The sequence below is a fragment of the Peromyscus californicus genome, unplaced genomic scaffold, assembly GCF_007827085.1.
Source record: "Peromyscus californicus insignis strain IS unplaced genomic scaffold, ASM782708v3 Scaffold_20__1_contigs__length_68692818, whole genome shotgun sequence".
NCBI lineage: Eukaryota > Metazoa > Chordata > Mammalia > Rodentia > Cricetidae > Peromyscus > Peromyscus californicus.
In genome coordinates, this window is record NW_026294503.1 from 60,557,254 (window position 1) to 60,584,503 (window position 27,250).

General features: G+C 43.2%; 1 protein-coding gene across 2 annotated transcripts in view; it reads left to right on the top strand.

Moving 5' to 3' along the window:
- Ano6 (anoctamin 6) overlaps positions 1 to 27,250 on the top strand; it is a 187,960-nt gene that overhangs the window by 101,993 nt on the left and 58,717 nt on the right. For both annotated transcript variants that reach the window (XM_052748763.1, XM_052748764.1), the window contains 5 exons: positions 4,921 to 5,049; positions 21,779 to 21,844; positions 24,005 to 24,289; positions 24,527 to 24,640; positions 27,078 to 27,193. In XM_052748763.1, the coding sequence (XP_052604723.1) occupies positions 4,921 to 5,049; positions 21,779 to 21,844; positions 24,005 to 24,289; positions 24,527 to 24,640; positions 27,078 to 27,193 (710 nt within the window). The remainder of the gene's footprint in view (positions 1 to 4,920; positions 5,050 to 21,778; positions 21,845 to 24,004; positions 24,290 to 24,526; positions 24,641 to 27,077; positions 27,194 to 27,250) is intronic.

Here is a 27,250-nt window from a genome sequence, read left to right on the forward strand (position 1 = left end):
CAGCATCAATAGGTTCTGTCCTGGGGCCTTTGGCCTCCCTAGCCATGGTTTCTTATCATGTTTATAGTGCTAGGTGTGAATGACCTCTTGCAGAGCGGGGCTCAGATCCAGGCAAGAGATCAGTTGGCTGCTCCCATAACTTTCTTGCCACTACCGCACCAGGGGAAGGCACATCCTGCTTGTATCATGCAAAGAAGATGGTCAGCTAAGGGAAGAGACAGCCCGAGACTGGGTACAACCTTTGCCAGATCTGACAGAGGATTAGTGTCTAGAGTTTACATAGAATTTTAAAAAACTACACATGAGGGAAACAACTCTGAATAAATGCGTAATGGAACCAAAGTTCTCAAAAGACAAAATACAGATGGTTGTCAACACTTTAAAAGGTGTTCAGCATTCCTAGAAATCAGGGAAATACAGATCAAAGCCACTTTAATATCCCATCTCACCCCAGTCTGAATGGCCGTCCACAGGAGACACAGTGATAGCAAATGCTGGTGTGCATGTGGAGAACCCTTACACACTGTTAATGGGAGTGCAAACCGGCGCAGCCACTTTGGAAACCAGTGTAGGGCGGTGGTTCTCAACCTGTGGGTCGTGACCCTGGGGTCAACCGACCCTTTCCCAGGGGTCACCTAAGACCATCGAAAAACACAGATGTTTACATTACAATTCATATTAGTAGCAAAATTACAGTTATGAAGTAGCAACTAAATAATTTGAGGGGGGGGGTCACCACAACATGAGGAACCGTGAGTGGCAGCATTGGGATGGTTGACACAGATCTTCTGTATAACTTGGCTGTATCACTCTCGGGCATGAACCCAAAGGACTCCGTATCCTCCTACAGAGATGCTTGTACCTCCAAGTTCTTTGAGGTTCAACTCACAATGTCTAAGAAGTAGAAACAACCCGGAGGTCTAGCCACTCACAAATAGATGTGTGGTACCTATACAAAGAAAAATGAAATTTGCGGGTAAATGGATGAAACTGGGGGAAAAAATTATACTGAGTGAAGTCACCCAGGCTCCCAAAGACAGAAGCAGCGTGTCCTTTCTCGTATGTGAGTCCTAGCTTCAGATATTGTTGTGTTTAACGTTGAGTACATGTGGAAGCCAGGACACTAGGAATGGGCCGTTCTGTGGGGGCGGGGATAGGAGACTATAGATGAAATGAAAATAGAAAAGGAGAGTAGTGGGAGCAGAAGGGTGAAGCAGACGGTGGAGTGATGGGGATGGAGAAATGAGGAGGAGTCTGGGGAAGGCTTCACTCAAATGAAGTATCTATGAAGAAGCTGTGGGAAGCTGTACTCTTACAATCCATGGACAATGTCATTTGCTGCCAGCATTTAGTATTTTTCCTTTACATTTTATTTATTCGCATGTGTGTGTGCACACACGTGCGTGATGGCTTCTATTCATAAGCCAGACCTCCAGGGTCAGTGTTCTCCTTCCACTATGTGGGTTCAGGGGTTGAACCCAGGTAACAAGTATCCTTCCCCACTGAGCCATCTTGGCTGGCCCATATGTGCAGTTCTTTTTGTTCTGATTTGGGTTAGGGTCCTGCCTTTTGGGTTATTTCATTGAAAGAGTGAATAGAATGAGAGAATGCAGCTTGAGAGGCGCCTGGGACGTGCCCTGTGGCTGAGCACCACTGGCCTGCCTTCCTACCGTCACTGTGATCCAGCTTACCCAAACGTTGATTCTAAGGTGCCCTAGTGGTCATACCGAGCACATCTCCTCCCTGTCCCAAGTGTGGATTGTCAAAGCCGAAGGACAGTGGGGTCTGACCATGGTTCAGCAGTGGATGACAGGGTTGTTTTCTCTTCTTTTGATGCAGTGACAAGTGAATGTAAGTAGTGCTTTGAACCCTTATCAAAGGTGAACCATTGGGTCAGGTTGGAAGAGGAGGTTGCACAGTGAGAGTCCGTTTCCTCAGGACCGGGTTGGGGAGGTATACAAAGATGGAATTATACTGTTGACATGACACTGTAACTAGAAAGTTTCTGAACACTTTCCAGGAAGAAGGATGAATCACAAAGATCAGAAAGTATGTTTATTTCCTTGACATTGAAAACATTTGCCCGAGACTCTCAGGGTAAAAGTTAAGAAGTCACCTTGATGAGCATAAGAGTTAAATTTCCCAGTGAGAAAGTCAGTAACTGTATAAAAGTTCTTATCTCTAAAATGAGTTAATACCTAATAAATTGTAAGCCTTTCCTTTAAGTATTTTTAAACTTAAGTTGCTTAACAGGAATCACTGGGCTCCACAGTTTTTGACTCTTTTTGACTGTTCATTTTTGTGTCATTTGACTCAGGCAAAAGGACTAAACACCAGAATTCAGTAGACACCAAGAGAGGACCCAGTGGCCGGGGGCGAATGGTCTGTCTCTGAATTTCCAGTCACTTAAAAGATGATCAAAGTTTGTTTTGAGACACTATTAAAAAATGTCTTTCTCTAGATAAAGTAAAACTTTGGGAAATGTATTTTTTAGGTTGCTCATCATTCTAATGGGCTGCTGTTTGAGTCAGGCCTGTAAGTAAAATTGATATTGAAAAACCCAACCTTTTTTTCCCCAAAAACCAAAATGGTTCTGTTCTTGGATCTTTTTTTTTTTTTTTTTTTTTTTTTTTTTTTAAATTTAGACTTGTCCCTTCCTCCCAGTTGCCTGGTAGTATGTCTTCTGCCAAGAGGTGAGAAATTTGGTTTTTACACCAGTAGGAAGTTGGCACTCTCCCTCTGGCAGCCCATCCTGACAGTTCCATATCAGACTCTCCCCATTAGCTTCACACAGGCAATTGTGCCAACTCGTTGGGGTCTTCGTACAAAGAGCCATGGTCCTGTATCGCACACAAGAGCTTCTTGTGCCCACTGACTGATTTGGGAGGTAGCTGCCAGCCTGTGCCGCTGTGCGGGGGTGATGCCTGGCCAGGGTGTGTGGCTGGCACTGTGGTGCTGCCCACTCCAGGCCCGGTTCTTCAGCACTTCAAACTATTCAGCTCCACCGAAGGCTCCCGAGATCAGGTTGTCTTTGTCCAGTTCTCAGATGTCTGCCGTGATAACCAGGCTTTCCTGTCGCACACTGCCAATTTCCCATTGCCATTTTGAGAAATCATTCCTGGTTCTCCCCTTCACGGGCCCTCTCCCTCTGACAGCTGCCCTAGTCATCACCCGTAGTAAAACCTTCAACAAAGAGAAGACATGAAGGTACCTGAAAAGCCCTGTAGTTGAAATGGAAAGTACAGGGCTTAGCATTTCTATATAACTTTACTTTTAATGTTTGTTAGTTTAAATACCTGAAATGGCAAATGAAAAAGAAGAAAACAAAAAATCCAGGAATGTGTCTTGTTTCCATGGATGTTCTGTGCCCTGGATAAGAACAGTCCGTAGGCAGAGCCATACTGTCCATGGCAGCCCTTAGTGCAGAGATCTTCAGCCTGTGCGGTGTGGGGTGGTGTCAAAAGACCTTTCATGGGGGCCATCTAAGACCATCGGGAAAACACAGATATTTACATTATGATTCTTAACAGTGGCAAAATAACAGTTAGGGTGTAGCAATGAAAATCATTGTATGGTTGGGGGTCCCCACAGCATGAAGAACTGTGTTAAAGGGTCGCAGTGTGAGGAAGGTTGAGAACCACTGACTTCGTGGATGTGGGGATAGAGGCAGCTTCTGCAGGTCAGGAAGCTTGACGAATAGAAAGTGACGGTGAGAAAGCCTTCACACGCCCCTGTTGGGAGAGAAGAAAGGAAGAGCACACAGGGGTGTTACCAGTGTACAGGTTGCAAAGATTCCGTCTTCTCAGAAGTGTGAAGAAAAGGAAGCGGAGTCTAATGGTTTTTGTGCTAATCGATGCTTGAGTGCACGAGAGAATTAATCACGTTTAATGAACATCTCGTGCAAGTCGTTCCGTCAAATGATTGAAAAACACAATTCCCCATTTGGTTTTAGTGGGGGGGGGGCAATTTTAAAACCATTTACCAGTTAAAAAGCAGTCTGCTTCTTAAACAATGAAGTTAACATGAGCATATTTTATAGGCTGTGAGAACACGGGCTCCTCACGGCAGATTAAACCAACTATGTCCATGTGTGATGGGAACAGAGGGATGGCGATTATATCAGGCCCATCTTCTGCTGTAATATCTTACTTTGTTATATTTAATATCCCCCCACCCGCCCACCCTTTTTTTTTTGAGACAGAGTGCCCCGTTGTGGCCCAGGCTGGCCTGCTTCAGCCTCCCTGGTGCTGGGATTATAGTAGTTTGTACCACCATATACACTTTAGGCTATAATCTTTCAAGCTCTTGGTTGAAGACTCATTTAATGTGTTACTACCAGTATTTACAAGTTTTAAAATTTGCTTCCTATGGGTCAGGAGACACTGCTTGGGGATTCTCAGACAAACACCAATGACTAATGTGGCTTTGTGCACATGGCAGTTCCTTTCAGCATTTGTTTAAAATGATACCTTGGATGAAGCGATGACCTCTAGATGATGCAAATGACATGAAAAGCAATTAAAAGCTAGAAAATAAGAGACAAATGATGAGGCTTCCATCAATAGTGTTAAGTCTCATATTTTTCTTGCTAGAAAATTCAGTCCTACAGGCCGGAAGTTCTTATTACTGAGTTCCTGTCCAGCCTTGACTCCCCGCTGCTGTCCAGGCAGGTAGAATCTGGGACATTTGTGTCCTGCGTGTAATACTGACCGTTCCCAAGCATTCCAGGTGAATCCCCTGCTCCTCAAGTCACAGACTTCCTCCCACCAAGAACAGATAATGTTGGAGAGATCAGGGAGCCAGGCATGAATGTATTTCTCTCTCAGTGAGCTCGTCACTGAACTGATAGAAATGCACACTTATCAATCGTTACCTTTGCAGAAACTCACGTTACCACTTTTTTGTCTCTCTTCCTCACAGGAAGAGTTTAACGGAAAACCTGACTCCCTCTTCTTCACCGACGGCCAGAGACGAATCGACTTCGTTCTCGTGTATGAAGACGAAACTAAAAAGGAAAACAACAAAAAAGGAACCAATGAAAAGCAAAGGGTAGGGTCTTTTTTTTTCTGTTTTAATTTAATTTCTTTTTTTCCCTTTAATATTGTGAAATGAGGAAAGGTGCGTTGTTTTTATGTAAGCAGTTGTGTGGGAACTGATGCGGAGTACCGTGAACCAAACATCTCTTCGTGGTTTTCTCAGTCCGTGCTCCTTCAAGGCATGTTAGCAGGGGGTTTTGTTGGATTTGAGAGCTTGCTCAGGCTCTTCCTCAATGGTTTCCTACTGAAGGGAGATTTACCTTGAAGGAGTTGTGTTTTCTGCTGTGTGGAGGAGATCTGCACTAAGGCACACCGGGCGGCTTGCATCTGGCTGGGAAAGGAGGCTGATAATTAGCAAGTACAGTAACAGCTAGCATTCCATGTGTGCTTGCTCGGCTGCCAGGGAATGCATTTTGCTTGCATTCTTTTTTTTTTTCCTCAGTTAACTCTTACCACACCTGATCTGGGCTCTGTCACCACACTATCTGTGAATGAGAGTTGATGGTGGAGAAGCCAGATAATCACCCCAGGTTGTGGGTGCTTCATCTAGTCAGAGCTGAAGACAAGTTCAGCGTCTCCTCTTGAATCCAGGCCCCGTGCTTGGGACCCTCGTGTTTTCTGTCTTCACCTTTTCCTCTTTTGCGGTCATTGATGGCCATGCTTCTTCCTCCTCCGTTTCCTTAGGCCTCTCGGGAAACAAAGCCATTCTTACTTTGAAAAATTCCAACAACAGGCCAGGGCTAGCACAGCCATCTGGAATTTCTTTGTTGAAACACAAGCTGCACATAACGCAGACAGGACAGAAGTGTAGGACACGGATGCTTAGATCTACTCTAAAAATCATTCCATCTTTATGTCTGCCCCCTCGAGAATGTGTTGTTATGACATACATACAACTTTCATTGTCCTTAGCCATACTTTATCCATAAACTATACCAATCTTTAGTCTTTTCATTTCCTCCTATTCATTGAAAGCAAGTCATGAAACCTTTTTGTAAAATGAAATAAATAACCATTTTATTCATGTGTTTAAATTTGAGGAGGGTTAAGTTTACAGTTTTAAGTGTGCCTGGCACAAAAGAATAAGCCCAGGATTTAGAAATTGACATTCAGAGTCTAATTCAGCCACTGTCCTAGCCAGAGCAATTTGACTTATATGGAACATTTCCCCAGGTGATAGTGGCTTCATCAAAAAAAAAAAAAAAAAAAAAAAAAAGAGTGCATTTATTCCTTGAGCCAAAATAAAAAGTGGCATTCTCATTGGGCAAGTGGTCTAGGGTTTGGGCTGTGCTGCGTGGAGTCATTCAGGAACCTAGGTTGAAACAGAGGCTCTGTCATGTTCATTAGGCAGTTCCAGAATCAACCTGGGCCTCAGCACAAAGAGCAGAGGAGCTGCCAGAGTAGATGAAGGAGGCGCTCATGCGTCTTCACTGCCGGGACCTGGCAGGGACCACAGCCATTGTGAGCAAGTTGTGTCGGGCAGAGCTCAGCAAGTGATGCTTCTGGGTGGAGGGGATCTGTGCCTCAGGCAAACCTCCTTGCCAATCTAGACTTCCCCCGCCACATCTAGACTTCTTGGAATTTAGATTGCGTCTTACAAAAAGGTTATTATAATTCTAGTTGGTTGAAATTTTTTTCTTGTTGGTATATAAAATATTGGCTCATATTATCCTAGATTTGGGGAAATAGGACTTCAACATCTATCATATGGTATTATGATAAAGATAAAGTAGAATAGCATGCATAGATGTTACATAAATTTCCAATACATATAAGTCATAAATGCTAATGTCGTAGCTTCTATTTTTACTGGGATTTGGTGTGCTCCTAAAGTAATGCTCTGCTATAAATGGCATGACTCTCCTGTGACCCAGCCTTATCACAAGAATAAGGTAGCTATTGGACTTGATCACTTTCCCTGGATGCTATAATAGCCTGTGCATCCATATTTACTATTATCAAATATTCATGGACCACCCCATATGCCGATAGAACTGGGTTGGGCTTATGTAAAGCAAGTTAAACAAGTCAATCAAATCCTTTAAAGTATAAAGGAAATGGCCCTGACCAAGAGTTTTACCGCTTGGTGAAGGGGCCCTGGATCTACTCACATTATTAATAAATTCTTCATTTGCTTTAGACAGGGACTTAGGTCTCAGGGTGACTCTCATAAGTCAGGAGACAAAAAAAAGTCATCATTAAATTTGGCAGTCATCCAACACAGTGAGTGATGTACCTTGATGTTGATATTCATAAGCTGTGCTTTGAAGTGTTTTCAGTTTGCATTTGTATATATTTCTTAATTTTATACTCTGTCAAAATTGAAAGCCGGGCTTTGGAACCACATTTTTATTAATTGGACAGACGTTTCTGAGCTTTGTTGTATTCCTTGTCGGGGCTTAGTGAGGATTTAGGACACCGCCAAGGAAAGGCAATTTCAAAGTCTTGTTTCTACTAAAAGAAAAAGGGTTTTGTGTATGTCATATTGATTTCCTGAAACAACACCGTGATTGACTTTGCCAGGATTGATCAAAAGAGTTCTGTAAGCAAGTTTTAGGGCTGTGGGACAAATAGGGCCACAGGCACCCTAAATATACATACATTAAAAACCTGTGTCTCCTCAGGAGCAAGAGAAAATTGCGTTTCAGCCAAGCTTTTAAATAGTGTGTATTTTTACCCCTTTGTGTTGGTGAAATCACATCCGAAGTTTGACACGTCCTTTTAAAAGCCCAAGTTGTTTGCTTTTGCATTTTATGTGGCGGTGATGGTGAATTGTTTCAGGAAGCCTTATTTGTCTTATGCTATGCTTTGCACAGATTCAGTTTGGGTGATTTTTATTGCAAATACAAGAAAACAAGATTTCAAATGACTTAATTGCTGGAAGGAAATAATTACGTAACTAATCAGGAGGTAGAGCCAGTTCTGAGGCAGGTGATTTTCTGGCTTAATGAGGCCATTCCATCCTCCTGCCCTGATCCTCAAGCAAGCATCCCCCGGGTATGAGGTGACAGCTGGGACTCCAGGCAGCCAGCAGCAGAATAGCTTTCTTTTCAGAAACAAGGTAACAGCCTTCCCACTAGAATTCCCCGTCTAGCATAGATCATGGTCTCTTTCTCCCCGCCCTCTGCCAGTCCCTCCCTCCCTCCCTCTCTTTCTTCCTTTGTCAAGATCCCATGAAGTCTAGGTTCATCTTGAACTCACTATGAAGTGGTGACCTTGAACGACTGATCGACCTGCCTATAACTCCTGAGTATTGGGATTATAGATAAATGCCATCATGCCAGAAGTGGTGGCGAGTCTTGGTTAGCAACTTGACACACCTCGCAAGAGATAACCTCACTTGAAGAGTGGCCTTCATCAGTTTGGCCTGTAAGCATGTCTGTAGTTGTGAGGATGAGGGTATTTTTTTTTTTTTGATTGCTAATTCACAGAACAGGGTATAGCCCAATGTGGACCACAGTATCCTTGGGCAAGTAGATCTGAGGTGTATTAAAAAAGCTAGCTATGAGGCATCCAGGCGGTGGGACCGGGTTCTGTGCTCATTGCATGAGTTGGCTGTTTGAAACCTGGGGCCTACGCAGGATCGCTTGGCTCGGCCTGGGAGGAGGGGACTAGACCTACCTGGACTGAGTCTACCAGGTTAATCTCAGTCCGGGGGGGAGGGGGGAGGCTTTGCCCTGGAGGAGGTGGAAATGGGGGGTGGGCTGGGGGGAAGATGAGGGCGGCCGGAGGGGGGAGAACAAGGGAATCCGTGGCTGATATGTAGAACTGAATTGTATTGTAAAATAAAAATAAAAAAGCTAGCTATGCAGAAGCAGGGAATGAGCCAGTAAGCAGCATTCATCCATGGTCTCTGCCTCAGTTTCCACCTTAAGTTCCTGCCTTGGCTTCCCTCAATGATAACCTTTCCTCTCCAAGTTGCTTTTGGTCCTGGTGTGTATCACAGCAACAGAAACCAGACCAGGGAGCAGATTTATTGACCTGGGGGATGGAACTGAAGGCATCATGCATGCTAAGCAAGCATTCTACTGACTGAGTTACACCCCTTGCCATCTCAGAGTCTGTTGTCATTCAGCAATCAGGCTAGCCTCCCTGGTCCACTGACTCTGCATCCATGTATTTAGCCAACCACAGATTAAAATTTAAAAAATCTTCCGAAAGGGACTGGAGAGGTGTCTCAGTAATGAAGAGTACCTGTTTTTGCAGAGGGCCAGGGTTTGGTTCTCAGCACCCACATGATGGCTTACAACCATCTGTAACTCCAGTTCATGCCATCTCATATTCTCTTCTGATCGCTACGGGCACCAGTCATGCATGGATGCTCAGATACACATGCAGGCAAAACATTCACACACATAAAATAAATCTAAAATTTTTTAAATGCAAAAAAGTGCTCCTGTTGAACACATACAAATGTGTTCCTCTTTATTATTCTCCAAGGTGTACAATATAAACAACCAGTATAAACATTGCATTATGCTAGATTTAGCAAGGTGTACAATGTAAAGAACCATTTACATTGTTCTAGGTTTAGTAGCAATCCGAAAATGGTTTAAAATGTGTGGGGGAATGTATGTAGGTAATACACAGATACCGCTCCATTTTATGTCAGGGCCCTTTCAGTGTTCATGGAGATTGTTTTCTGTGGACATTCTAGACTCTATCCTTGTGTCTGCAGAGGGGGCTGGACCAGTAAGATGGAGTCTTTCACGGCCCATGCGAGTCAGGATTGATTCTGTTTATTTCCTGAGTCACCGGATCACCCAGTATCAGAAAAACGTTCAGACTTTTCTTTGTAATCGTGGAAGGGAAGATAGCCGTCTGCAAGCTGCCGTCAGTGTCTGGCACCAAAACAAATGCAACTAAATGTGTCGGATCTATATTGTAATGAGCAAAGATGTTTTAAATAAAACACTAACCCCACCCACCCCCAAGTTGCTCCAATTCATCCATCACAGTCTTGGTAGTAACTGCTTCTTTCTTTCCATTTTTGCTAGAACTGCTAACAGTCACAGGACTGAGCTGCTTTGATTGGGTTTTGTCTGGTGGCACTTACCTGCCTCCAGATAGATGTGTCCTTGGCCGCAGGATGATATAATCAAATGACGGTGGGAGAGGGAGGCGGTGGTGTCTAGACAGCACAAAAGTGGTACGTGCAGTCCCGAATAAGTTTTATTTCATTTTTATCCATTTCTTATCCATTTTTATCCATTGATGGACACTTAGTTTCTTTGAAGTTGAGAAAAGGTGTATGCATAGAAGTAGATGTTTGTATTTCACATTGAAATTCACCAGAAAAAAAAAAACCAAACAGTTCCACCATTCTGGCCAAATTAAAGCAAGCTTTTATTAAAATATTAAATACTGACCAAGATGGAAAAACTTTTCAGCTGTGTGGCCCTGAGGCATGTATTGTTGGGGCTTATATGGACAAAACCCATAAGCCACTGTACTTTCCCATGAGGCTTTGTTGTTACTTTCTAAGAACTACAACTCCCAGAATCTCAGGATGTTACCTGGTCCTTGGACAGGTGGGACTTACAAGTTAACTTAGGATCTAACAATTTGCTAGGAATTCTCTAGAATTCTCTAGAGTCTGACTCAGAAACTAAGAAATGAAAATTTTAAAGTAACAATCAAGCTTATTTATATAATAATGCAGATATTAGTTAGTCTTTAATCTCATGAACCTTTTGAATTGTTGGGCCTTGCTCAGATGAATCCCCCCATGCAGAATTACTTACTTGGAAGCTAGATGAGTTCTCTTGAGAAATGCTTACAAGTTCATAAGACGTCTAGTATGATAAGTACAGTGCACTTCTACATTTAATGAGATTTTAATGTCCTGTAGTGAAGTCTTACGATGTCCACGTGGGTTTTGTATATTTTTTGTTAGCTTTTCCTAGTTATTTAAAATTTTTATTGCTGTTGTTGGAGTCTTTTAAATTGTAATTTGTTGACCTGTTTTATGTAAGACTTTTGAGTTTTGTGAGTCTGTATAGGTATTTTGATAAAATATTGTTGATCCTTTGCCTTGTAGTTCTTTGGTTTTTCTCAGTTATGTACAACTGCTAGGACTTCTGAACTCACTGGAGGAGCTGCTGCTGTATTGTTTATGGTATTAACAGAAATAGCTGCAAAACTTCACCAGTAAATATTATGCCCAGGGTAAATCTCGGGTAGATTCCTTTTCAGAAGTTAAGCTATTGTCCTTTAGTTTTAGGTTGCTAACTGTTTTTTTTTTTAATATATAAAAACTAAGGTTTGAGCTTTATCTAATGTATTTTAATGGATCTACTAGAAGTCCAGGTAACATGGCGCATCCCTTTAATCCCAGAACTTGGGAGGCAGAGGCAAGCAGATCTCTGTGAGTTTAAGGCCAGTCTGGTCTACAGAGTGAGTTCTAAGCCAGCCATCATGGTCGAGGTGATAGCTTGGGTATTCATTAAGCACAATCTAAGGTATATTAATTTCAGGTGCATAGATAGACTGTGAATATACCCAGTGATTGGTTCTAAGGTACCATAGGATACCAAGATCTGAGGAAGCTCAAGTCTCTTATATAAAATGGTACAGGATATTTACATTATAATCCCACATCTTTCTAGGTGCTTTTCATCATCTCTGCATCACTTAATATAAACACAATATAACATAAATAGCTGTTAAACTTTGTTGCTTGGGAATAACAAGAGGAAAGTCTGTATGTGTGACTCCAGATGCAATTTTTCCCCAAACATTTCCCATCTTAGTTTAGTTGAATCTGTGGATGAAAAACCTACAGATATGAAGGATTTGTTGTATGTGGTTGTTTGCAGCCAATAAGAGAGCAGTTAGCAGTGTCGGTAACGAGAAACTGTTTCCTATTGGCTTTAACATGTTATGTAGTTTCATATTTATTTTCTTCCTACTCATTTCTAATACTACATTAAAGAATTTATGTTATTGGAAAGTATTTGACAGTTCTTTGGACTATTTAAAAGTTAAGCTCAGAGATGAGAACAGAATGTGTTTCCCAGAGCTTTGTGTGAGTGGAGGGTTTGGGGGGATGATTGTCAAAGGGTATATAACATCTTTAGTTGGGAAGAATCGTTTCAAGAGACCTTTTGTGTATCATAGAGACCACAGTTAATGTACTGCATTGTTGCAAACGGATAAGAGAATAGTTTTCAGTCTCCTAGGATAAGTATGAGGTAATCGAATGCTAACTAGTTGAAAGCTAGCCTTCCACATGTATAAATATATGAAAGGAGTGTGGTGTGGATGATAAATACATACAATTTTGTCACCTAAAGTAAACAAGTAGAAAAGTTAGGGAGAAAAGGGAAACCCCATTTCAGGTTATTAAAAGAAATAAATTAAGATTAAAGTAAATTACTTTGTTAATTCAGTATGAAAGGAATATAAAGGCCATTATATTAAATTAAATTAAAATGAATCATGTTGTGAGCCATAAGGTTTTGTTCAGAAGTTAGAGTTGAGCTGGCACATTTACCTCTGAGCTTCCGCATTGGCACAGAATGGGGGAGTATGACCAATAGTGAGCTAACGTTCTCAACACAACTACAAACAAAATTGCTAGTTCAAATTGAAAGCCGTGTTTTGGTGAGAGGATCTTCTGGAGGCATGACTGACAGATGGAAAACCCCCTCTAGTTTCAAAACCAGCCAGGGAGCAATAAGGGAGGGTAGTAAATGACAGAGAATCCCTGAAATGAGTGTTTCCTCGTATAGTCCAGAAGCCAGAGGTTCACATTATAATAAGTTACTAGACGATGCTCACAGCCACTGTTTCATGACGTCACCTTCCCAGGTGGTAGGCACTCAAGCTCATGTTTTAAAAGAGAAATCAGATCTACTTTCGATTTTTTTTTTTAATGTTTTGCACTAATTAATGCCAGGAGCTCCTTTTAAAGATTTCTATCTTTCCCGTTGCTTTCCACCCTGCTTACCGTACTAAAACCGAGGCTTCAAAGAAATAAACTGAATTAGAATTAGGAGTTTTAAATTGCAGCTAGGAAGTGTGTTGCCTGTTTGGGTTTACTCTTGAGTACGTAGACAAGAGCAGTGAATCTGGATCTTGCCGCTTTTATCCAAAAGTGGTTAATGTCATTGGTCTTCAACCTCAGAAACAGGCAGAGAGCAGCGATAGGCTGGAAAGAGGGGTCAGATTGTGTCAGGCCAGCTCATCGAAGACCTTGGTACTTTCAAAGATGGGAAAAGAACACCCTTCCCCTGAATGTTCCTCTTACCGTCTAGCCCTAGGTCTGAAGAAAGACCAGCGTTTGCCCTGGCACTCACAGTCCCTTGTGTCACATTTTGAATGCCATTTATTAAAGAGACCGGGGTTCCTCAACTAGACCACATTCCTACACAGAAAAGGCGTGAGGGGGATAAGCCATCATGAACAAATCTGCTTGTGTTCACCCACACATGCATGTGAAAAGGTGCATTCTGGGAAGTATTTCTTCCTTTTTCATTAAAAATGTATTTCTTTATTCATCGGCCATTTTATACAATATGGTATATGATGTTCGTTTTCACCCCCAATTGCTCTCTCTTCCCATTCCAGGGAAACCCTTTGTTCTAAACAAAACCCCCCCGGCCGCTACTTTCACATGTTCTTGTTTTATTTGTTTTCTGGGTGAGTATTTGGAGGGTATTTCCTGGAGCATGGACAATTTACCAGGGCTCTACCCCTGAAGAAAAGGACTCCTCTTCCTCTAGCTACTAATACTGCCAATAGTTCCTCAGGGAAGGACAGGGCTCTTGAGTCCCTCCTCCACCTATGATAGACGGGGCCATCTTGTGCAGGTCTTACATGGGTAACCACAGCTGCTGTGAGTTCGTGAGTGCCATGGACATGTCGTGTCCAGAACACTGCATTTCACAGTCCTGCCTCCATCCTCTGGGCAGCAAGAGTTGACTGTATCTAGACTTACCTGTGTGCAGATCGCTTTGACTTCTCATCTCTACTGAATCTAGAGCAGTGGTCTTCAACCTTCCTAATGCTGTGACCCTTTAATACAGCTCCTCGTGTTGTGGTGACCCCCCAATCATAAAATCATTTTGTTGCTATTTTATAACTGTAATTTTGCTACTGTTATGAATCCTAATGTAAATACCTGATATGCAGGATATCTGATATGCAACCCCTGTGAAGGGTGGTTCACCCCCCTCTCAAGGGGTGCAGTCTATAGGTTGAGAATCATTGCTCTAGACCAAAGGCCTGGGCTTGTATTTGAAGATGAGCTCTCCATGTTGTTATAAAAAGCTGTTATGTTTGTAAACTACCTCAACAATCCTTTGCTCCCTCTACTCAGTGGTAAGTTACAGATGGTTTTCCTTCCAGTTAACTTGCTTGTTCAATGATCCACAACAAGTGTGTATTTTTTTAAATTCAACTAGAAATGTTAATTTGAAAGTAAAGTTTGAAACTGAACTTCAGCTAAATATTGACTTTCATTTATGCTTGTCATTTAAAATGCTTGTCTGTTTTTTGGCCCTGCGTGAACACACATTACCTGCTTGAGTAAATTCCTCATCACACTGGTCTACGTTAAATGTATCACCAACACGTGAATTTAAATTAAGCTACAATTAATTAGCTTATGTATTCTACTTACCAAACCTTTTGGAGCACATGCTATGTAACTAATAAATTAGCACATAAAGTAATTAATACTTTTTACGTGAATTAAGTACCGTTGACTTATTTCTCATGGGTCTTTGTAGACTTTGCACAGATTAGCCAAATGAACATAAAATGATGGAACCATTGGCGCTTTGCTTAACAGAGTTATAAGAATATTTGAAGTTAATCTACGTGTATCTCATTAATCCTAAGTAATTGGCATCTAATCACAGTGTGCTCCATTATTTGACATCTGAGTCACTACAGTCCCTGCTTTTTCCACTGACAAATCAGGGCCCTGTGAAGGAGTGGTAGAGACTCCTGTTTATAATCAGGATTTGCACAGTGTAATTCACAGGTAAGTCCTGTATAGCAATCACGTTATTAAGCCAATGAGACATGGAGTCGGTAATCTACGGTGCTTAGGAACAGAAGGCTTCTTTAATTATATCAGTTTGTCCTTTGTAGTTTTAATCCCAGTGTTCTTTATTTCTCTGAGAGCTTTATTAATCTCTCAAAAAAAAGAGCTATAAATAAATTCTGTTTCTGGAGGGTGGGTAGTAGGTGCTCTCTTTTATCTTCACGTGGAGCTGTGAGCCCACCCTCCTGACAGTGACAGTCCTTGTGCATCTTTCTGTGAGGGACACGTCATCACAATGATTAGTAACTTTGGCTCGTCACTTTGGCTTTCCCAGAATTCCGTGCATAAAGAAGTTAGATCTCATTGCAATGCTGACGGATTTGCTTCCATGAAGATGTAGGGATTTACAGCACAATTTACTTTATGACTCAATTTAAAAAAAAAAAAGAGAGAGAAAGAGACTGTAAGTCTGTTTTTTTTTTTTCTGCCAAATCTATCAGAGAGCATAGTAAAGATATAGGTCTCATACGTAAGATTTCCCAGCAAGCCTCTGAGATAAATTTTAGTTAAAAGTGTGTCTTCAGGTAATTATTTAATAATTTTTGAGCAATGGCTGTGTTAGTCAATGTGCAATATGAATTGTCTTTGGTTTTAACACAGAAGACATTCTGCACTAATTTTTCAGATGTCAAGAATGGTTACTGATGCAAGTGTGATTTCTACCCAGAAGTAAAGACGATGATTTTAACTCAGACTTCAGAGGTCTTTGAAGTGAGCAGTCACTTCCTGCTCTGTGCCTGTTTGACAAATGGAGTACATATGCTCATTTACTTCAGTTGCTTGACACAACTAAAGCTGGTTAGATCAATTTTTAAAATATGCCACCGGTTCTTTGTGAATTGACGTGCCCAAGGAAAATAATAGGATCTATCTTGTTAAAGTAACACCAGGGTGGTATATTAACATGTTGAAGCAAATGTAAATGCCCTGTCCTTGAATCAACTGTTTAAGTATTTATAGTTTGGGGGACATTATAAGCCAACTCCAAGCTCTACCAATTATCTGAAGAGAGGTCTGGTAAATACCTCGGGAGTTCTTTGTAAAGAACTAAAATAAGATAAATTAGTGCAACCTTTCTGGAGGGCAGTGTGGCTGTACATGTTAAAGGACTTTCAAAACACGCTTGATTTTATAGTTCTACCTCTAGTATTGTGCCCTGAGGCAGTAATAAAAGGTGCACAAAGATTGTTCCACAAGGATTTTCATGATCGTGAAAAATTAAAAACAATCTAAATGTCTAATAATTTGAGATTGGCTAAATAAAATTAGCCCAGCTCCCTGAAAGAATGTTATTGAGGCATGAAAATGAGTTTGAAGAAAGTTTTTATGTTTTCTGCATCTATGATGGGCACATGTGCTACAGTGTCTATCAGTGGCCTTGGGACACAAAGAAGGGAGGCAGAAGAGAAGAGATGAACAGATTCATCATTTCCTTCAGAGGATGGAAAGAATATATACTCAGTAGATATCAAAGACATTGTTTAAAGATCAGTGTCGGGATGGGCACAATGCATGGATGAGTCCGAAAGGCAGAGGGCCAGGCAACTAGAGGTTAAGATCCATTGGAAGCATCCCTGTAAAATGGTACAGTGTGGACACTGGAAGGACTGGGGCCGTGGGGTGTACGGTGTGGAGGAAGAGTGGATGGTTAGTGCCAGTCTTTTCAGATTTCTTATATTAGAAAGGAGAGGTGATTCTCGAAGTCCTCAAGAATAGAGGGGATGGTGTACCAGGCATCTCGTGTTACAGTGTAAATCTAGAGTCACATTCAATCTTTAACCCTAAGGGGAAGCGATTTCTTCACTGGCTCTAGAGAGGAAAACAGTGATACTTACCTCAGAGTATTGCCCAACATCCCAGAGGTGGCAAACGGAAGAACTAGGATTTGAGTTTTGACCCTAACCCAGGAATAAAGGGAAATCCAAACTGTGAAAGCTGAAGGGGCTGTTTGAGACAGAGTAGAATCTGAGAGGAGAGTGCCCCGTGAGGGTAGTGAGGAGTTACAACCTCCATTCAGAAAAAAGCAAGTGTGGAAGAATGGACCGCTTCTAGCTTGCACCACTCCGTGTGCCGTGCAGCTGACAAGAGCCAGTCGGGAGTGGTCTGCTCGGTGTGCTTGATGAGAGGACAGCCTCGCTCTCAGAACCTTACCTCTTCTGTCCCCTCACTAAACTCTCTGAGGGGTCTGGAAACCTCACGTGCTCTGGAAGCCCTGTACTCTCTGCTGTTTGGGTACCCCAAGATGAAACTGTACCTCTCCTCCTCCACCATGCCCTGCAGTACCCACAAGTCTCGGGTTAAGGATGAAGGAGCTGAGTTGTGACACTGTGGTCCTCTGAACTTGCCGGTCCGTTTCTGAGTAACAGGACGCCATTCGTCTACAATGCACTCCGTTTACTCATCCATCAGACATTTATGGTCCACAGACTATTTTATAGGCCTGTATTAAGTACTAATGATACTGATATTAAAATATCAACATCTCGAGGGGCAGGAATGGTAATAAAAGATAAGAGAGGCCCATGGGAGATTTGATAGTCTTAGAATGGAAAGCATTTAAAGTGGTTTTTTTTTTTTTTTTTTGGCTGACAGGTAAGAGCAGTGAGGAAATAGAAGGCATGACCCCAGGAAGCTGAAGGAGAGAAATGAAAGGGTGGCTTTCAGATGCCACAGAGAGAGAGATGGTATCAGCAATTAATGGGCAGAAAGGAAGAAACCCATACGTGTGCAGTGAGTGGCCAGCATTGTCTGTATCAAGAAGGAAGCTAGCCCACAGAGAATGGGTTCTGCTGGTTAGGGGCCAAGCATCAGGAGCCCCTTGGAAGTATGGGACAGTTCCCTGGTGGGTGGCAGGTGACCAGAAAGGAGACAGCTGAGCATGATGGTCCTGAATGTGGTGTAGCAGGGGATCTGGAACAGGGCCACTCACCTTTATTAAAATACTCCTTAACCTGCAGGAGATGACCTGCCTCCGACTGACTCCTCAGTTGTTTTTAAGACCTACATGCTCGAGCCTGAGTCTTTGTATCTCTTAGATTTTGATCTGAAATGTCCCCCACCGGCTCTCATTCCCCAGTTTATAGCGCTACTATATTAGAAGGCTGTGGAACTCTCAGGAGGTTAGGGCTTAGCTGGCAGAGGGGGCTCATGAGGGACAGGGTCTCAAAGGTTGTACTCATCTTTGGTTCTGGCCCGTGCTTCCTATCCACTGCCATGTGACCAGGCCACCGCTACCCGCTCGCCTTCCTGCCTTCCCCACCGTAACTGGCCTTCCTCCTTTAAGTTATTTCTGTTGGGAATTTTGTCACACTGACAGAGAAGTGACTGATAAACCATGAAGTGAAATCCCTGCCACCACTGGGGTCCCCAATAGCTTTCCATTAAGTCTATCTCTGGAGTTGGCATCCTCCTCATCCCCCCCAGAATGAGTTCTGCTTTGCGTAATAGCCCTTGGTTTCCAGTTCAGGGTGTCTTAGTTAGGGATTCTGTTGCTGCGATAAACACCATGACCAACAGTAGCTTGGGAAGGGGAGGTTTGTTTCGTTTTACAATGCTCAGCTCACAACCCACCCCTGGCGGGGATCAGGGTGGGAACCTGGAGGCAGGAACTGATGCCATGGAGGGGTGCTGCTTACTAGCTTGCTGCTCATGGTTTGCTCTGCTTGCCTTCTTATAGAACCCAAGACCACCTGCCCAGGGATGGCATCGACCCCATTGGGCAGAGCCATCCCATATCAATCATTAATAAAGAAAATGTCCTACAGACTTGCCTACGAGCAATCTGGTAGATGCATTTCCTCAACTGAGGTTCCTCCTCTCATATAACTCTAACTTGTGTTAACTTGCCAAAACAAAACAAAAACAAACAAAAAACACGCACCACCACAACAAAAGAACCACTCAGGACACAGGGTCTAGAGTAAAGCTAAACTTAACAGGACACTAGAACAGTGGTTCTCAACCTTCCTAACACTGCGACCCTTTAATACAGTTCCTCATGTTGTGGTGACCCCCCCCCCAACCATAACATTAGTTTGTTGCTGTTCCATAACTGTAATTTTGTTACTGTTGTGAATCATAATATAAATATCTGATATGCAGGATACCTGATATGTAACCCCCAAAGGGGTTGTGACCCCCAGGTTGAGAACCACTGCTCCAGGAGCAAGGACATCTGTACATGTCTGCTGTAGTGGAGACAGGCTCTGCAAGGACCCGAAATGTCCATAGAAAACAACAGGAATCAGTTGCTTTGCCTTGAAACATGGAAGTCAGTGTTTTTGTTCTCAATTGGGAGAAAGTCTGAGGTCATGGGCAGTTTCTCTAGATCCTCTATAGCAGACATGGAAAAATATCCTTGTGTCTTGAGAAGTTTGCAATTCCATGAAAAATAACAAGACCTTAGTAAATGTTTATATCATAAACTGATAAATGCATACTGAGTCTGCATCACTTACACTGAATGCATATGTGAGATGCATTTCAAGACCCCAGTGGATGTCCCAAGTCATAGACAGTACCAAATACCAAACTAGCGCACGTGCGCGCACGCGCGTGCGCACACACACACACACACACACACACACACACACACACACACACTCTCACACATTCACACACACTGCTTTTCCACTAAATGTGTCATGTACTATAGCTCTAACATCAGCAGTGTGAACTTTGACAGCAAACTAGCATGAATTCCTTTCCCTTCACAATTTCGTGGAAGATTCATTCTCACTATAAATCTTAACAACTCCAGCCTGTTATTTTTTTTTTCAGTATAGTTAAGAATTTCTATCTTTTTGGTGAAAAGCAGCACACACACACACACCCAGGCATACACATAGACATGCCCCACACACATGCAGACCCACACCCAGACACAGACCACACACCCACACCCAGCGCAGACATATACACACACACCTCATAGACAGACAGACACACATGCCTCCCACACCCAGACACACACACCCATGCCTCCCACAGACACACACACACACACACACACACACACACACACACACACACACACACACACAAGAGAAGGTGAGACTGACTGACTGACCGAGACTGGGCCTGGTGTGGGCTTTTGAAGCCTCAGAGCCCACCCCCAGTGACACACCTCCTCCAACAAGGCCACACTTCCTAACCCTTCTCAAATAGTTCTATCAACTGGGAACCAAACATCCACGTATCTGCACCTATGGGGGCCATTCTCATTCAATCTCCACCGAACCCAAGTGTTTCTCTTCACTTGTGAGGACGTGGTCTGGAACAAGGCTGCATTGCCATGAGAGAACAAACATGGGGGTGAGACTCTAGATGATGACATGCTGTTGAGCTAAGAGTCAACTGAGTTACTGCCCAAGGCGAGCTGGCAATAAGACAGCCCAGGGGTAGAAAAGATCACAATGCCCAAAGACTATTGGAGAGACGGCGAGGATGGCCTCAGAGGGTCCTAGCACTTGCTGGAAGCAGGTGGGAAAGCCTTGAGCTTTCAGGCCAGCCGGGTGCTCTTTGAGGAAGTTCTAGCGCTTGTTTTGGTGTCTCTCGAGTTATCTTGAATGTGCACAAAGTGGTATTTGCTTATTATTAGAACTATGTGATCATTGAGGACAAATAAAATTCCAGTGTTTCTGTAGAGTGTTATCAGGGATCCCACATGGACTCAGGGTCAGCCACATATTGGCTGTGCACATCGTATGTTAATAGGAGCTTTCTGTGTTTGGGGCACAGCAGTTCAGGGCCTTCTCTGCAACTCTAAGTAGCAAGTCAGAAGTGGTACTCCCTGGGGAAAGTGGCTGTTTCCCCCGGATTATCGTGACCTCCATCTGGCAGCATGTGGCTGATGGAGTTGTTTTTAAAAGGAAAAAAAAAACAACAACTCATCCGCTGTTCTCTGTTGTCTTCAGTGAGAGGGTTGCCTCAACTCATCTCTGGCCATTATCAGAAATGGAAATTCAGGGTGCTGGAGAGATGGCTCAGTGGTTAAGTGCACTGGCTGCTCTTCCAGAGGTCCTAAGTTCGATTCTTAGCAACCCATGGTGGCTCACAACCATCTGCGGTGGGATCTGATACCCTCTTCTGGAATAAAGGAGTATATTAGGAGATAGTTCCCTAGTTTGTAGACCTTGACATGTATATGACTTTCTGAACATTTCATTGCAGATACTTTGAATCTTATTATTAGAGTTGTTTGTATTGTTGTGTGGACTTAGTTAAGGCATGCATAGATTGTGTGTGTGTGTGTGTGTGTGTGTGTGTGTGTGTGTGTGTGTTTAAATCTACATGCATCTAATATTGAATCATTTGAATATATAGTATAGAAATAAAAGTTTAAACATTTGGAATCTTTAACTCTGGAAAATAACATCACATTTCTTTTGTGCGCTCTTGGGAGCCAGAGATTGCGCCACAGTAATTTTTATGTTCCTCTAAAGGACCAAAGCCCCACCGGGCAGCCGATGGCCCTCTAGAGAGCATAGGGAATCCAGTATATTCTCTTGCCTTCTCTTGGAGGCCAAAACCTACATATCACCAGCCGGCTCATTGCCTCTGTACCATTTTGAGCAAATATGTCTCTTCAAGGCCAAAATATTTGGCCGTTTCCTTAAAAAAAAAAAAAAAAAATTAGTCTTTTCTGCTAAAACTGGCAGTCTAACATATATTCCTCTTTCTCTTTCAGAGGAAAAGACAAGCATATGAGTCTAACCTCATCTGTCATGGCCTGCAGCTGGAAGCAACAAGATCAGTAAGTGTTACTTTATTTGCAACCCTTTGTGAACCACCATGCTTGGGAGCTTGCACATCACCTGGAAATGAACCTGTGTGCTTGGGAGCTTGCACATCACCTGGAAATGAACCTGTGTGCTTGGGAGCTTGCACATCACCTGGAAATGAACCACTGTGCTTGGGAGCTTGCACATCACCTGGAAATGAAGTGTGGCATGGGAAATGTGTAGCCACAGCCATACTTGTGTGTGATATATTGTGAACCCTAATAAAGCTTTCCTGGGGATCAGAGAAGAGAACAGTCACTAGATTAGACATAGAGGCCAGACAGTGGTGGCACACACGCCTTTAATCCTATCACATGAGAGGCAGAGATCCGTCTGGATCTCTGTGAGTTCAAGGCCACACTGGAAACAGAGCCAGGCATGGTGGCACACACCTTTAATCCCAGGGCTTGAGATCTCATCTCTTTGCTTGGGAAAGACATACACCTTTAATCCCAGGAAGTAATATGACAGGACATAGAAAAGTATATAAGGCATGAGGAAACAGGAAGTTGCTCTCTTAAGGCTGAGGACCAGGAACTAGAGGCTTTTAAGCAGTTCAGCTAAGACCCTTGTGGATAAGGACTCAGAGGCTTTCAGTCTGAGGATTCATGGAAATAGTCTGAGAAGTTGGCGAGGTGAGGTTGGCTGTGGCTTTTTCTGTTTCTCTGATCTTTCAGCTTTCACCCCAATATCTGGCTCCGGTTTTTTTTAAATTAATAAGACCTTTTAAAATTCGTGTTACACACACTGCAAACAGTGGGAAGGGAGACACACAGAGCCGTATCACAGGCCAGCGAGATGGTTTCGTGGGCAAAGGCACATGCCACAAAAGCCTGATGGGCCCAGTTCAGTCCCGGGATCGCATGGCTGGAGGTGAGCACTGGTTACTGAGAGTCCCCCTCTGACTCCCACATAAGGGACCACCGGATGCACCCTGTGCATATTTCTTTCTTTCAGAAGGGATCATTTCAGCTTTATAACTTGTTTTTCCTCTGATACATAGACAGAATGTCTATAGCAGAGAGTGTAATTTTTTTTTTTTACATCAGTGGCTATATAGCATAATGGATAGATATAGAATAGATTAAGCAGCCCATTTTCAGGTTTAGAATTGTTTTTCCTTAAGACAGCATTGCCGAGGGTATTTTGGGGTTGTTATTCTGGGTCACTAACAGATTGTGTGACAACAAATTAATAGTTTGCTTTCCTCGCTTAAAATAGTAGTAGTTTGAGTCTTGAGGAATGGCTGGGCAGTTAGGAGCGGTTGTTGCTCCTGTGGAGGACCGAAGTTCTATTCTCAGGACATCTGCCTGTAATTCCAGCTCCAAGGGATCCGACACCCTCTTCTGGCAGTTCTGGGCCACCTGTACAAGTGCACATACACACATGCACACACAAAGAAAACTTAAAAAAAAAGTATTTAAAAAATTGCTACTCCTATGTTTCTTAAGTCAAACTAAAGAATTATCTTTAAGTAAAAAATGTGTAATTATTTGCAGGTCTGATATTATCTTCACTTTTGCTGGTGTCCTTTTTACATGGATTTTTATTTTAAAACCTACTGGAGCCTAGGGGGGAAAACATCTGTGCTTTAAAATTGTGTGTAGATGAATTGATAAATGGTCTTATTAAATAAAAACCCAGAGTCAGATATAGGAGTGAAAACCTGAAAGATCAGGGAAATAGGAAAAGCCACAAGCTAACCTCACCTCACCGACACTTCAGTCTCCAAAGAGACTTACTTCCTGTATACCCACGCCTATATGCCTTTCTGTTCTGCTATCTCATTTGCTCTCTGTCCAGCTACATCACTTCCTCTTCCTGCCCAACTCTGTCACTTCCTGTCTGTCTGTAAAGACCTCCAGACCTCTATGGTTAGTGCTGGGATTAAAGACATGTGTCCCCACACTTGGCTCTGTTCCCAGTGTGGCCTTCAACTCACAGAGATTCAGACAGATCCCTGCCTCCTAAGTGATAGAATTAAAGGCTTGTGCTACCATTGCCTGACTTCTGTGTCTACTACAGTGGCTGGCTTTCTTTGTCCTCTGATCCTCAGATGAATTTTACTGGGGGACACAGTACATCACCACAGTTGTGAAAATAGTAGGTTGGTTTCTGTTGTCCCTTCATAGGTTTCTGATGACAAGCTTGTGTTTGTAAAAGTGCACGCACCCTGGGAGGTACTCTGCACCTACGCTGAGATCATGCACATCAAACTCCCCCTGAAGCCCAATGACCTGAAAACCCGCTCGCCCTTCGGCACTCTCAACTGGTTCACCAAGGTCCTCCGCGTGAATGAGAGTGTCATCAAGCCAGAGCAGGAGTTCTTCACTGCCCCGTTTGAGAAGAGCCGGATGAATGATTTCTATATCCTGGATAGAGACTCCTTCTTCAACCCTGCCACCAGAAGCCGCATTGTACGTCTAAACAGACGACAGTTTCCGTTTTGGTGTGATTTGAAACCTGTTGTTGAATAATTAGCCACTTGGTTGGGTGGTTGTGGTTCTGCTTTTAAAGATAAAAATACTATTATTAGTATTATTGGTATTATTTCAGTGCGGACAGATTCCTGCTGTGGTAATGAACTGATTGCATGAGCTAGTTCTACCACAAAAAAAAAAAAAATGACGTGGTCTGCTTTGAAATCTTTTTAGGTTTATTTCATCCTCTCTCGAGTCAAATACCAAGTGATGAACAACGTTAGCAAATTTGGGATCAATAGACTGGTCAGTTCTGGAATCTACAAGGCAGCGTTCCCTCTGCACGATGTAAGTCAAATGGCAAAGCTGAGTACTCTGGTGCTGGCAGGGAAGGACTAGACTTCTAGACCTTCTGTCTGTCTGTCTCCTCAATAAGACAAAGATAATGTCTTTTTGATCCCTGATCCAGGACAAGAAAGATCCAGAGCACTCTCACTGATGGACCCCAGGCATAGAGATGGTACAGGGTTTAGAGGACTAGGGAGAATGAACAGTTCCCTCCCTCGGGCAATGTGGCAGTAGTACAGATCACACAGGTCAGCACTTAGGCTGTGTATGTGTCTGGAAGTAAAGTCCCACTCTTCCACCCCCGGCTAGATGGCCTTGTTCTCTCTGCTCCCACGTGTCCTTATCAGTAAGGAAGGTGTAGTAATGGTTCCTACCTCATAGAGTTGTTTTGAGAGTTAATTAAATTTATATAAAATATTAGTCCCTGTCATTTGAGTGATAGCTACTTTCATAACTACTGACAGATGTCATTATCAGAAAAAAAGCAGGGGCCTTTGTTTTGTAAGGGAAACATGTTAGAAATTCTCATTTGACATTTTCTGTAAATAGACTTTTCTCACTTAAAATACTATTTCCAAGCTATACCAGGGCTTTTAAACAGGGGCTTATCGGGGTTCATGTCACAGTGACAAAGCCCCAGATTATTGACATTATGAAAGGACTGTTTAAAGGCTACAGGCCCGCTGGATTCAGGAGGATTGATGAAGCCCCTAGCATCTCCTATGGACTGAAAATTCTAAATGTGCTCACTCCAGTCCTTCATGACCACATATGTAGGAGGATATTATGTATCTAAAAGTGTTGCTGTATCCTGTCATTGAAATCTGTTAAACTCCACATCAATCACATTGTTACTTTGTTGCATTTACTACCAGCTTCTCTAAATCTCTACAACCAAAGAAAGCAAAGGCTGAGTTTCATCATTGCTACTGTGTGTTATGTGCATTGGTGGGTGAAGAGAATCTTAAAATGTACCATGTATCAAAACAAAATGAGAACATCAAATAAATGCTCGATTCACATGGAGAAGCAGAGAGTGGGAGGCAGGGGCAAGATGGCCAAGACAGAGCCTCCAGGGAGATCCAGTGTGGCCACTGAGCCTGAACGTTCATTCTGTGTGTGTGCCCCAGCAAAATTAGCAATGGAAGCTTCTGAGCTTCAGGGAAAATTGTACAATGTTCTCTGGATGTTAGTGTGGGGCACCACAGTCCTAGAATATTCTTTTGACATTTGCCTGTGCCTGGGTCTTTATCTCCAAGCCTGGAGTGGGTCCTGTGTGGTGTGAGGAGGAAGTGTAGCTAGAATTTTCCTGCTTGGCCCACAGTCAGGACAAATCTCTGTCACCCGCCAGTCCCACAGCCGCTCAGACCCAACCAAGTAAACACAGAGACTTATATTGCTTACAAACTGTATGGCCATGGCAGGCTTCTTGCTAACTGTTCTTATATCTTAAATTAATCCATTTCTATAAATCTATACCTTGCCACGTGGCTCATGGCTTACCGGCATCTTCACATGCTGCTTGTCATGGCGGCAGCTGGCAGTGTCTCCCTCCGCCTTCCTGTTATCTCAATTCTCCTCTCTGTTAGTCCTGCCTATACTTCCTGCCTGGCCACTGGCCAATCAGTGTTTTATTTATTGACGAATCAGAGCAATTTGACATACAGACCATCCCACAGCAAGGAAGCTCACACCATACAAACGAAGATCAGGGTTCTCACCAAGGCAGGGCTTCATGGTGGTATGGTTCTGTACGTGAGTGGCATGATACAGTCTTTGCCACTTACTTTCTGTGTGTCATCAGCAGAACTGTTGGACTGAGAGACGCTGAAGCACTGGCTATGGTAGTAGCCTGCTGCTCACCAGCCAATGTCCGGGTCCCCCCCAAGATCCAAGAAGGGCTGGGCTTTCAGATAAATATTCCTTGACTGTGAGGCTCTGAGGCCTTGAGTGGTTCCGTTTTCTCATTGATTAGGACTGCCTCACTTCAGGACACCAGCATCCACGGGGCTCCAGCCACCCCCCTGTCTTGTTTCCTAGAAGCGACAGCTGCTAGCATCACTATCCAAGCATCCGTTTTCATCTCTCTTCCCAAATAACCCCCAAGGGCAATAGTGATCACCCTTATTTTAGAATCATTAAGAATTAAATGGCAGCCGGGCGGTGGTGGTGCATGCCTTGGACTTGGAAGGCAGAGCCAGGCGGATCTCTGTGATTTCGAGGCCAGCCCGATCTACAAAGCAAGATCCAGGACAGGCACCAAAACTACACAGAGAAACTCTGTCTTGAAAAAAAAAATAAAAAGAATTCAATGGTATGGCTGTCCCTCCCAGCAAGTGGGGCCCCAGTTCCCACAAATGGCCATCAGTGCCATATTTGACAGTCAGATTTGTAAACTGAGGACTGTGACGCTTATTTCTTCCTTCCTGCTTCTCAGTGCCAGTTCAACCATGAGTCGGAGGACCCCAGCTGTCCTAGTGAACGTTACCTCCTGTACAGGGAGTGGGCTCACCCTCGAAGCATATACAAGAAGCAGCCCTTGGACCTTATCAGGTGAGCAGGAGAGAGCGTTCCGGTGAGAAGTACTCAGGGGTACCCTGTGGTGTCTGC